The following is a 12,090-nucleotide window of genomic DNA, read 5'->3' as shown; positions in this document are numbered from 1 at the left end:
CGTTGGATGAGCAGGTGTCTAGAAACTTTTGGCACATGTAGTGTAGTAAATCAATGTAACAGCTGCATTGTGCTTTGTTGTATATGCTGTCTCGTACTGCTGTATGTATCGTTCATGTTTGTATGTATGTGCTTTTGTACAGAGCCCTGCTGGACTTAGTAAAGTGTGGGAACGAGATTCTAACGCGTGACCACAACTTAATTATCTCGTTACCACACCTTACTAAGTTGTGGCCACACGTTAGAATCTCGTTCCCACACCGTACTCAGTCCAGCAGGCCACAACTTCGTAAGGCGTGGGAACAAGATAATTAAGTCATGACCACAACTTAGTAAGGTGTGGGAATGAGAGAATTCAGCCTTGACCACAGCTTAATAAGGCATGATCTCATTCTCAAGCTGTGGCCAGGGCTTAATTATCTTGTTTCCACATCCTACTAAGTTGCGGCCATGCATTAGGATCTCATTCCCACGCGTTAATACGGTGTGGCCATGCATTATTTTTATTAGTACAGGGTGACATCCTATATAAACAAAAATAATGCGTGGCCACAACTTGTTCCCAAATTATCTTGTTCCCATGCCTTACTAAGTCATGGCCACGACTTAATACCGCGTGGGAATGAGATAATTAAGCCTTGACCACAGCTTAATAAGGCATGATCTCAGTCTCAAGCCGTACTAAGTTGTGGCCAGGGCTTAATTATCTTGTTCCCACATCCTACTAAGTCATGGCCACGCATTAGGATCTCATTCCCACGCGTTAACACGGTGTGGCCATGCATTATTTCTATTAATACAGGGTGACATCCCATATAAACAAAAATAATGCGTGGCCACAACTTGTTCCCAAATTATCTTGTTCCCATGCCTTACTAAATCATGGCCACCACTTAATACGGCGTGGGAATGAGATAATTAAGCCTTGACCACAGCTTAATAAGGCATGATCTCAGTCTCAAGCCTTACTAAGCTGTGGCCAGGACTTATCTTGTTCTCACATCTCACTAAGTCATGGCCACGCATTATTTCAATTTCTACAGGATGTATAAATAAAAGGAGCAGGGCTCTGTACTTTCGTGTTTTTGGACTCTGGTTGGTCCACTGACAGTAATGTTTATTAGTCCGTGTTGTCCCTGTAAAAGTGGACTAAACCATGTCGTAACTTCCTGTTGTTACCCAAATTCTCTAGATTGTGATTAAACTACCGCTTCACGTTTCTCTGTCTCGTTTAAACCTTCTCCAGTCTTGTGAGTACATGTGCGCACTTGAGCATGTGTTTATGCGCGCGCGTGCGTGCTCGTACATGGGTTTGTGTGCCTGTGCGCGCGTGCATTCATGTGTGCACGCGTTATCGAATGTGCACTGAAAGTGCCCGCGCCAGCGCGCGCGCTCGCTCCCCTCCCTCCCCACTCCCCCCCTTCAGCAGCTCACCTTGATGAGTTTGCACCTGATCTGCGCGGACACCATGTGGCTGTTCCTCAGGTTGCCCACGCGGAACATGAGGCACAGCTTGCCGTCGCGCTGCGAGATCACGGCGTCCTGGCTGAACATGAGCGTCTCCGCGCGCTTCTTGGGCTGCGACATCTTGATGAACATGCAGCCGATGAGGAAGGCGTCCACGATGGAGCCCAGCAGCGACTGGAAGAGGAAGAGGATGATGCCCTCGGGGCACTTCTCCGTGATGTAGCGGTAGCCGTAGCCGATGGTGGCCTCGGTCTCGATGAAGAAGAGGAAGGCGGAGGGGAAGTTGTAGACGTTGGCCACGCACGGCGTGTACGAGGCGTCGTGGCCGTGGTTGAGGTCTCCTCTGATGTAGGCGATCACCCACCACATGAAGGCCATCACCAGCCACGCCACCGTGTACGTGAGGATGAAGATGAGGAGGTTCCAGCGCCACTTGAGGTCCACCAGCGTGGTGAAGAGGTCGGACAGGTAGCGGCTCGTCTCTCCGCCGAGGTTCCCGTGCTGCACGTTGCAGCGCCCGTTCTTCTCCACGAAGCGCTGCCGCTTCTTCCTCGCGGGCGCCGAGAACGGAGCGCCTCGGTTGGTGTTCACCACCTGGTAGTCCTCGCCGAATTTGCGCCGGAGAGCAGCCATAACTTACTTTCTTCTTTTAGCGAGACGCTGTTTTGGTGTTTTGTGGGATAAAAGAACCGTCACCGCGCGCTCAGCATCACAGCAGCGCTCCGTTTGGTCTCACTCAGTTTCAGAAGTGGTCAGATCGAGGTTCCTCAGGGTGAGACATGCTGACAGCGCGAGTCAGCGCTCCGAGTCCACTCTGCTCCTGTTTCTCAGGAACTTCTCAGCTCGGAGACGCTCAGAGCTCCTCACTGACTTTTAGCCTGTTCGCTCACAGCAGTCCGGACTGTGACTCGTTCTCTCGCACGCGCGCTCTGAAACACTCGCTCTTGCGCGCGAGGCTAGGAGAGGCAAAAGAGCACGAGGAGGGCGGGGCGGAGGAGGAGAGCAGACAATCAGCAGCAGCACTACAGCGGAAAGAGATGGAGGAGGAATCTCACTGTTCATCACCTCTCTCTCTCTCTCTCTCTCTCTCTGGCTCTCTCACTCACTCACTCACTCGGTCTCTCTCTCTGTCTCTCTCTCTGTCTCTCTCTCTCTCTCTCTCTGTCTGTCTCTCTCTCTGTCTCTCTCTCTCACTCTCCCTCTCTTTCTGTCTCACTCATCTTCGTTTTTTTCTCTTTTTATACTTCCTTCTCTTTCCGTCTTTCCACTTTGTTCTCAGCCCTTTTTTTTTACCTTTTTTCTTTCTTTGATTTGTTCTTCTTTGTTACCTCTTTCTCTCTCATATCTCTCTCCATTTTTCACCCTCTCTTTTTCTGTTTCTTTCTCTACTTTCTCTTCTTTCTTTTTCCAAAGAGCAGTGGTTGTTTTTTTTCTCTTTCTCTTTCCTTGTATGTCTCTCTTTATTTCTGTCTGTTTGTCTCCCACTCTCTCTCTCTCTCTCACTCACTCTCTATTTCTGTCTCTCTCTCAGCTTTCTGTTTCTTTTTCTTTGTCTTTTTTCTACTTTGTTCTCTTTCTGTCTCTATTTAGTTTTTTTCTTTCTTTCTTTGATTTGTTCGTTTTTGTTCATTCTCTTTCTCTGCCTGTTCCTTTCTATCTGTTTCTCTGTCCCTTCTGTTTCTTTCTGTCTTTTTCTACTTCCTTCTATTTCCATCTCTCTCTCTCTCTCTCCCTCTCCATTTTTCTCCCTCTCTCCTTTTCTATTTCTTTTTCTTTCCATCTGTTTTTTTCTCAGTCTCTTTCTCTCCCTACTCATATTTCTGTCTCTTTTTCTTTCTTTCTTTCTTTCTTTCTTTGTCTCTGATCAATTTCTGTCTTTTTCACCCTCTTCATACTTTTTCTTCTTTTCTTTTTTGTCTGTTTCTATTCTTTCTCTCTTTCCAACTCTCTCCTCTCTCCTTCTCTCTGTTGCTCTCTATATTTCTTCATCAGTCTCTGCCTTCTTTGATTTCTTTGTTCATTTTCTCTGTCAGTTTACTTCATCTCTCTCTCTCTCGCTTTCTCTTTCTCTCTCTATACATACTTACATACATACAGACATAAATGTCTCTCTATATGTATTTATACTTCAATCTCCTCTTTTCTCTCAATCTCTATTTTTTCTCTGCTTCTTTCTTTCATTTTTCTTTCTTTTTTCTCTTTCGTCTCTCTCTCTCTCTCTCTTTTTAGCACACTATAGTCTAGACTCTTTCACTCTCTCTATTTCTTCCTCTTTCTCTGTTTCATTGAGGTACCTCTTTCTTCAGGGTGGGTCGATGTACAGTAGTAGCTGTATTCTGTGTCTTTGGCATTTTAAACAAGTGGCTCAGCACAAAGTGGAATATATTTATTTCCATTGTGAAAACAAATGAAACAAATGAATCCCAAACACTGCAGAGGGGGGAGTTGGAAAAGAGTAGCATCTTTCAGTATTTTCTCTCTCTCTCACTCACCCTCCCTCTCTCCCACTCTCTCTCTCTCTCTCTCTCTCTCTCTCTCAAACGTAGTGGACTCTCGTTTTCCATCAATCAGCAGATGAACTAGCGCCATCTGGCGGTGAAGAATGGCGGATACAGTGCCCAGCCTGCCTCAGTGAGTATGACTTTTTTTTTCCTTTTTTGAGCCCTAATTACAAACACATAATAAACGACCAGGTGCTTTGCCTTGGAGTGGTAGCAGGGCTAATTAGATTTTATTGACTTTATGAACTTTTATTGAAGCCCTCCTCTCTGTGGAGCGTTCTTGCTATAAAGTGCTCGCTTACTCTTGAAGGCTCTTTATTGATTCCAGCCCTTTCCGTGTCTTTCAGCTAAGTTTAAAACAACTCTGAAAATTGGTGTTTTAGGCCTTGGAGATTCATCTGAGCCAAACCCAGAGGAGGAACATGAACAGCTCTGCCTGCATCGGACACGTCTGCACGTCTGCAAAGAGCAGTGGTTGGTGATTAAACTCTTTAAACCTGTTAAGCACATTCATTACCTTATCATCACTATTACACTGGTAATAAACAGCCTGCTGTGGATTTGTCATAAAAGGGTGACATCTGGCCATGTACACACACACTTAACCGTGTCCCCTGGATTTCAGAGTTGCCCTGTTAATAAACTCAGAGGAAAATAATTCATTATTTATTTGAAATATACTTTAGCTGTTAGACAGCTTCTTTATTCTTTTGCAACTACATACTTTAATATATACTACCAGGGGTGTGAATCACTGAAAGCAAATCAGTTTGATTTCAGAATCTGTTCAATTTCACTGGCTTTTGAATTGAATCAATTCAATTGTGTCAGAATCTGTTGGACCTAAACTGATTCAAGACCAGTGAGAGAGAATCAATTTGATTTCACTGGTTTTAAATTTGTTCATTTTGGCTGGTTTCAAATCGACATGATTCACTGGTTCCAAACCGTGGTAATTCCATTACCCTGGTTTAAAATGGACATTATTCACTGGTTTCGAATTGATTCGATTCAGAAGTGATTTTTGTGAATTAAGAACGTTCCAATTTGATTCAATGATTCATTAAGAATTATTATAAAGAATTAAAAGTATTGGTACAGTATAATGAACTAAAATGCTTCCCCCAATATTTCTGAATCAATTAAATTACTTCAGTAATGATTATGTGTGCATCAAAAGTGATTCCAAAGGAACACACTCGAAATTTAGAGAGCGTGTGTTTGTGTGTGTTTGTGTGTGTTTGTATGTGTGTGTGGCCTCAAGTTGGAGAATCTCTCAGGTCTTTAAATATCACACATATTTCTTTAAACAAGTTTCATTTGTGAATTAATAATAATTTATTAGATTCATAGCGTTTAAAGAGTCGCCTAATTTTTGGCTGATGCAAACAATTCGGTACCATTTTCTTTGCTTTTACTTTAGATTGAGTTTCATCATCAAGAAAATGAGTGAATTGACACACTACTACAGCTCAGGATATACGTCAAAGTCAGGATAGAACAGTGTTCTGGCGCATATTTCCAAATCTAGGTAGTTGCTTTTATGGGGAAACTGCATATTGTTGTTTTTTGCTGTTTGCAAAGCATGTGCATAAACCAATCCACCTCATTCCAGCCTACAGCTGGTTCAGCTAGTGTACAGTTGTGGTGCAGCAGGGTCCACCCACCCAGTCTCCCACCCAGTAACGCATTCTGCAGCAGCCTGTCTGTGTGTTCAGAAGGTAAAAGCAACTGTACAATCAATAATAAACATGTTTGTTCACTTTCTAGTTACCTCCAACTTCAGTGGTATCATTTGAATGTCATGTGATGCTTTTTGACAAGTCTTGTTTTTTTACCGAGTAATTTTAAAATCATAAATTAGCACATACGTTAGCACAACCCAGACAGGAAGTAATGATTGATCCCAAGCTAACTAGCCTTCTCTCAGCCATCCACTGCATGTTTAATATAATATAGTGCTTTCATAAGAGTTACTGAGTACATTGTAGTTACATAGTAGTTACTAGATAGTAAGCAAACTGAATTATGGCTGTCATGATTAAGCTCAATTACAGAAATGATTGTTTATAATATGCCTTATTGATGAATCTGCAGTGATAATTTGAAACTTTGCATGATGATAATGTGTATTTCTCCTACAGTAAGACACTCTTTTGGTCTTTTAAAGGCTTCTTGATTTCTCTTCTATAATAAAGTATTTTGGAGTGTTTGAAAGGCTCTGGGTGGTTTAGTTTTGTTCAGTTCATTCCATTTTGGCCATGTTTGGCCTTTAGAAGCTCATTATGGTTTAAACGGTTAAAAAGACAAACTGCAGGTGAAGCACGTGCTCTTCGTATTCCAGTAAAGGCTTTGGGATGGCAGTGTGTAAGACAGGATAGCAGGGTGTTGTGGTGGTCAGCAGCTATTTTCAAGGCCAAAGGAATTTCAGTAAAGCTGTAATAGGAACTGCTGCTGATGATGTAAGCACATGATGATGTCATTTTGACTCTCTCTCTCTCTCTCTCTCTCTCTCTCTCTCTCTCAGTCAGACTCCTAACAGCTAATCAAGGACTGGGTGACTTTGAATGAGAGGAATAAAATCTGTCTGTATGTCTGTCTGTCTGATTCTCTGTCTGACTGTTTTTCTCTCTCTCTTATCAGGTTTTTCTTTCTTCTGTTAACACTACTTCACACAACATTAGATAAATGGATATTTGACATGAAAAGTTATTAAAAGGATTGTATTTTATATTTATATTTTATCTTAAATCTTAATTCATTTTATGTCGTATTTTATTTTAAGTATTTTATACTTTAGTTTTGAAATATTCAGGGCGGATAGGTTTGATATATATATTCCCATATTTTTCAGTGTAAATGTATCAAAAAATCACACAGAAGCCTTAACAACTTAGTATCAGTATTTAGTGTGCCCACTCTCTGCCTTTATTATGGCCTCCACTCTTTTCACTTCAGAAAGGGACATTTTTCCAAAGTTCAGTCTTAGAAGTTGGTTGCGTTTACTGCTTCTCACAAACCAATTAATCCCAAATACATTCAGTGGTGATGTGTTCTGGACTCTGGGGTGGTCAGTCCATTGTTTTGAGAAAAACACCAGCTACTTTATTTGAGTGACAATTTTTATTTTTTTCTGTTTATTTTTTTAGTAAAGGCTTCTCGACAGCTACACATCCTTTCAGACTTATAGGGTTGAGTTGTATTCTTACAGTGGAAGGATGGACAGAAACACCACCAAAAAGCACCATTAATCAAACAAACAGTGTGCTTAGGTGACTAAGACTTTTGCACAGAACTCTATGTGGCAGCCGCCCTTTACGTGGTATGAGCATTTCATGATGGATGGGTCAAGAGAACCAGTCCAAAATTACAGGGATCACAAGTTTGTATATATAAGGAAATGAGGTTTTGTTACAATAGACACAGTATTTCAGCAGTTTTATTTACATTGTCCATCACAGTGTCCCATATATCAAACACAAGGCACAATCCTATCCAGCCTGCAAAAGAATTTCTATTAATATTAGCCCATTTTACAATGTGCTGCACTACAATCCCCAGCATGAACTGCTATACTATGACATTTTTATTACATTTATTTCTTGTCTTAGGACAAATCTTCTTTTCTTTATTCAAATGTGCTTTGCAGATGAAGTTCAGGGCTAAATATTTTGTCCAGGTCAATTTTAGGTAGAAACCATAGGTTTTTTATTGGGTTTGACAGCAACCAGCTACTGTAATAAACTCCCCCAGCAAGTCAGTGTAGCAGGTCATATAAAGACAGTATAAGGTTTTGTTTTATATCAGAAATGTGACTCTAATGAGCCAAAATGTCTTGTTTTGGGAAGAAAAAGAAAAGATGAATGAATAAATGAAATTATGTTTGTTGTAATGTCTTAATATGGCCCTTTAAGTGGAGTTTGCCACTCCTGATCAATACCAAAGGAAATGAACACTGGATCTCCACAAATAGACACATTATCACACTCACTACACATATTGACAGACGCACACACAGTGAAAGACTCTCTACAGGCTAATGTATAATGTAGAGAAGTTCTTCTCCTCTCCTACTGCTGCTTCACATATCCCATCAAGTATTAGATGAAGTCTATGTGGAGATAGACTGTTCAGTGACAGCTCTACTCCATCTCTATGGGCTTTTTATTAAACTATATTTATAATTGCCAACTGCTAAAGACATCTCACTGCTTTCATTTCCTTTATCTCAGAGCCTCTGCTGAATAATGGAGGGATCACATAAAGAAATGAAGCATCTCATTGGTAGATGGGACTTCTTTATATTCTGCTCAAAAGAGAATTAAATGCATCCATCAGCGTGACTGGGCGTGAGTGATTACTGAAATGATGAAATATTGGAAATGCTGAAATGTTGAGCAGCTGGCGATTCTTGTCATCTATTTGTTTGTGTGTGGTGGTGGGGGGTAGTAATAAAACATAGAAAAAAACATTAATTCCAACACAGAGAGTTAAAGAAATTAAAGGCTTATATGATGTCTGTTTATCATCCCTCTCATCCTGTGTTTGAACTCTGTGCTCTTGCAGATGACTGGGGAAATACTGAGTAAGAGGAAGTGTGGAACAGTCTCAGCCAGGTCACTGTCTGCACGTACAAGGTTGTAAGGGTGGGTGGGGTAGCAAAAAAAAGGACATCACAATACTGAAGAAGACATTTTCATAATACACAATATGTTTAATGATTTTTTTTTTTAAGTTTGTGAACAAATTGGAATGGATGTAGTTTACTTGCAAAACAGTAGCCCACAATTTAATCTCTTTCTGCAGACCCCTTAGTGGTCTTTAAGACTGCAGAAAGACCCCTTACATTTACAGGGGGATGATCTGCAGAATATTTCCCCTTATAATTCTTATCAGATGACCTAGAACACTCTTTGTGAGTGAAACGTTGTGACTCTGTGTTGAGCTGCTAGTGAGCAATGAGGGGTGAAAGGGGAGGGCTGAAGGAGGAAGCCCAGTTCATTTCTGATTTTCTAAACTGTACACATAATTATCAAAATATATTCCATCAACATTATTAAAGAAAACAATGCATAGATCAGCTAAAGGACCTACAAATAGTATTTAATAGCCATTGTGAAGAGGGGTTAAAAGGCCATGAGAAACTAGAAATTCTTTAATGATTTCTGTGAAATAAAAAAAAAAATGAGTACTAGTACATCACGCTTGTTATATGTAAACTTTAAAGGTATTGTAATAATACTGTTACTTCATTGTTCATTTTTTGGAAACAAAAGATTTAAATAGAAACCAACAGATATTATCCAACTATCATGATTTCCTCTGTGGTATCTAGGTCAATCTTTCCCATTAGTCAGGTCTTCAGGAGCTGGACTGAAGGGCTGATGTGCCACAATAACCACCAGTATAATTCAGAAGTCACAGTGGAGTCACCCAATCACGTTTTGGTTAAAAATGGTTGGGACCAATTTTGTGAGACAAAATGTCACTCTAGGCCCTCTGGAAATCATGGATACATCACTGACCGTGTGTAGGGGCAGAAAATTACCAGAGCGTTTCAGTCAGAAAAATAACAAAACAATAGGTAGAATATATCATCACTGCTGCACAAAAACCTTGTGTCTGAATTTTTGGATTTTTAAAATGTTTTGCATAATCTGAAAAGTCCAGTTATGCTTTGCCTCGTGCTAAACTTTCATGACTTTGGAGATACAAGGTTCTGTTTCGACAGTGATGGCATGCTAAAGGAACAATATGTAATACTGACAGAGAGCGTTTAAAATGGATACTGCAGCCTAAATTCAAAATATTGGAGAGAGTTGTCTGCCCCCAACCCTTCCTTCCCAGACTTGAAGCTCATGCGGGTTGCCAGGTTGAGGACACTGAACCTGTACAAGGGAGCGCCAGACAAGTGCAGCTGTAACCTTCAACGGTGGCAAGCGACAGTGCATCATAATGCATGTAATGTAATCAGCTAATGTGTACATTTGCAATGTTTTTGCAAATTATAAACCAGCTCATGCAGATTTTTACAACTCTGTCAATGTTAGCTAGATGCCCGTGAGTGAGCAGGGATTGAAAGAGTATAATACAATTCTGAGTAAAAAAAGGGTCCGGCATTGCTGTATGATTACGCTGAAAGCGGCACTAACAGTGGCCTCCACAAACAACTGATTAATACTGAGCAAAAGTGGAGAAACATGTTGTAATTACAGGGCAGTTATTAGGAGTGGACTAATTGCTTGCCGTTGGATGTAATTGGTGTTATCTGATGTTCTAATTGACAAAACTATGCAGTTAACATAAAAACAGCACTTAGCTGTGTTCAAAGGCTCTCTCTATTAAATTTTGCTTGTATTTAATTTTTTTCCCTGAGGTCAACCTTTTACATTTGTGTACGTTTATGTACCAAAAACAGTGGAAATTCATGTTCACATGGCCATCTCTTTATTCCTTAAATGTTTTTGTTCCTGCCGTTTAGTAGCTGTGATAAACTTGTTAAGGTTAGCCAACCTTAGCAGAAGCTCCATGCTTACCTGTTCAGAAGAAAATTAGCCAACTCAACATCCGTCTTAAAGTCCTTCTGGGCTCTATGCTGTCTCCATCTTTCAAAGGCACTGCCAGTATTTGCACGTTTTACTACATCAATGGTCAAGCTCTAATGTCGGGGTGTCAAAATAGTGGGCAGTAAGTGGGATCACAAGCCAAAACACAAACAGACTTTCCACTGAACAGAATTTTCCGAATGGAAACTTTAAAGGAGAACATGCTGGCTGTAGCGTTGTTGCCAAAGAAGCAAGTATTTTAACTTTCCGTAATCTCTGATGACATGTCAGCTTCAGTTAAAACATAGAAAGTCTTTGACAAGCTTCAAATGTCCATTTTTAAGGCTATAAAACATTCACAAAATTGTCATTAATGTAACATTAACATATGGTTAGAATCCTGTGAGAGCGCTAGTAGATTTTAGCATTATTGATGTTTTCTCCTCATTTTTGACTCAGTTTTGACATTAATGGCCTGAACTAAAGGCCTAGTTCGAACTTTCCCAGTTCACACACTTACTATACAATGGTTGTTTTTATTTACAGGGTCTTCATAGTTGGTCTATTTGTGTTTCTGATATATGCAGATGTTCAGTGTTGTAGAGGTACTAATAAAACCCATCATACACTCAGAAAAGCAGATGCTAATAATGATGCTTTCTGCTTTAAATGAACAATGTTTGGCAGATATGTCCATGAGTGAGCAAGGATTGAGACAGTGTAACACAATTCTGAGTAAAAACATTGCAAACAGTGCCTGTCACTGCTGTATGATTACACTGAGTGCAGCCCTAACAGTGGCCTCCACAAACGCCTGATTAATAGTGGAGGAACATCTTGTAATTGCAGGGCAGTTATTAGGAGTGGACTGATTGCATGCCCTTGGACATAATTGGTGTTATCTGATGTTCTAATTGAACTTTTCAATTTTTTTTTTTAATTGATTTAAATAAAAACTATGCAGTTATCATGAAAACAGCACTCAGCTGTGTTCAAAAGCTCTCTCTATTAGATTTTTCCTGTATTTTATTTTCCCTGAGGTCCACTTATGATATTCGTGCAGGTTTATGTACCAAAAACAGTGGCATTCATTTTTACATGGCCATATCATTATCTCTTAAATGTTTTTGTTACTGCCTTTTTCAAGACTTTATATATTTAAAGTTAGAGTTATGTTCTGATTGGCTGCCCTGTATTGTGCCTCTTTTAAAACACTCCTTATAACTTCAACAAGAATAGGCTGGGCTGTACTGCTGATAAGGTGGACTTAGAATGTGTTTACATGCACTTACTAATCTGATAACTGCAGAAAATCAGATTTTGTCAGTAATCCGTTCAATGCATTTACATGCACTTGAGTAATCAGATAATGTGAAACGTCTGGGTCTACATGAGTCAGGCAGTAATCAGATTTCTGCTTATCAACCAGCCAATAAACTCACAGAAGAAGACGTGACGTAAACAATGTTGCCGTGGCTTTTTTGTAAACATTGAGTCACTTTTCTTGAAAATATGAACATATATCGTCTAGGAGATGAAGAATATTTAAATCCTTCATTTCATCAAGCATGTATTTGG

The 12,090-nt window shown here is 40.2% G+C and overlaps 1 protein-coding gene across 1 annotated transcript in view; it reads right to left on the bottom strand.

Moving 5' to 3' along the window:
- The window catches only part of kcnj19a (potassium inwardly rectifying channel subfamily J member 19a), a 49,765-nt gene extending 47,666 nt beyond the window's left edge, over positions 1-2,099 (bottom strand). Inside the window, exon 1 of the mRNA XM_036590396.1 lies at positions 1,434-2,099. Within this exon, the coding sequence (XP_036446289.1) occupies positions 1,434-2,099 (666 nt within the window). The remainder of the gene's footprint in view (positions 1-1,433) is intronic.
- Between the last annotated feature and the right edge of the window lie 9,991 nt (positions 2,100-12,090).

Source organism: Colossoma macropomum, unplaced genomic scaffold (assembly GCF_904425465.1).
Source record: "Colossoma macropomum unplaced genomic scaffold, Colossoma_macropomum, whole genome shotgun sequence".
Taxonomy (NCBI): domain Eukaryota; kingdom Metazoa; phylum Chordata; class Actinopteri; order Characiformes; family Serrasalmidae; genus Colossoma; species Colossoma macropomum.
Note: the sequence above shows the minus strand (reverse complement) of the source record. Positions and strands in the feature narration are given on the sequence as shown.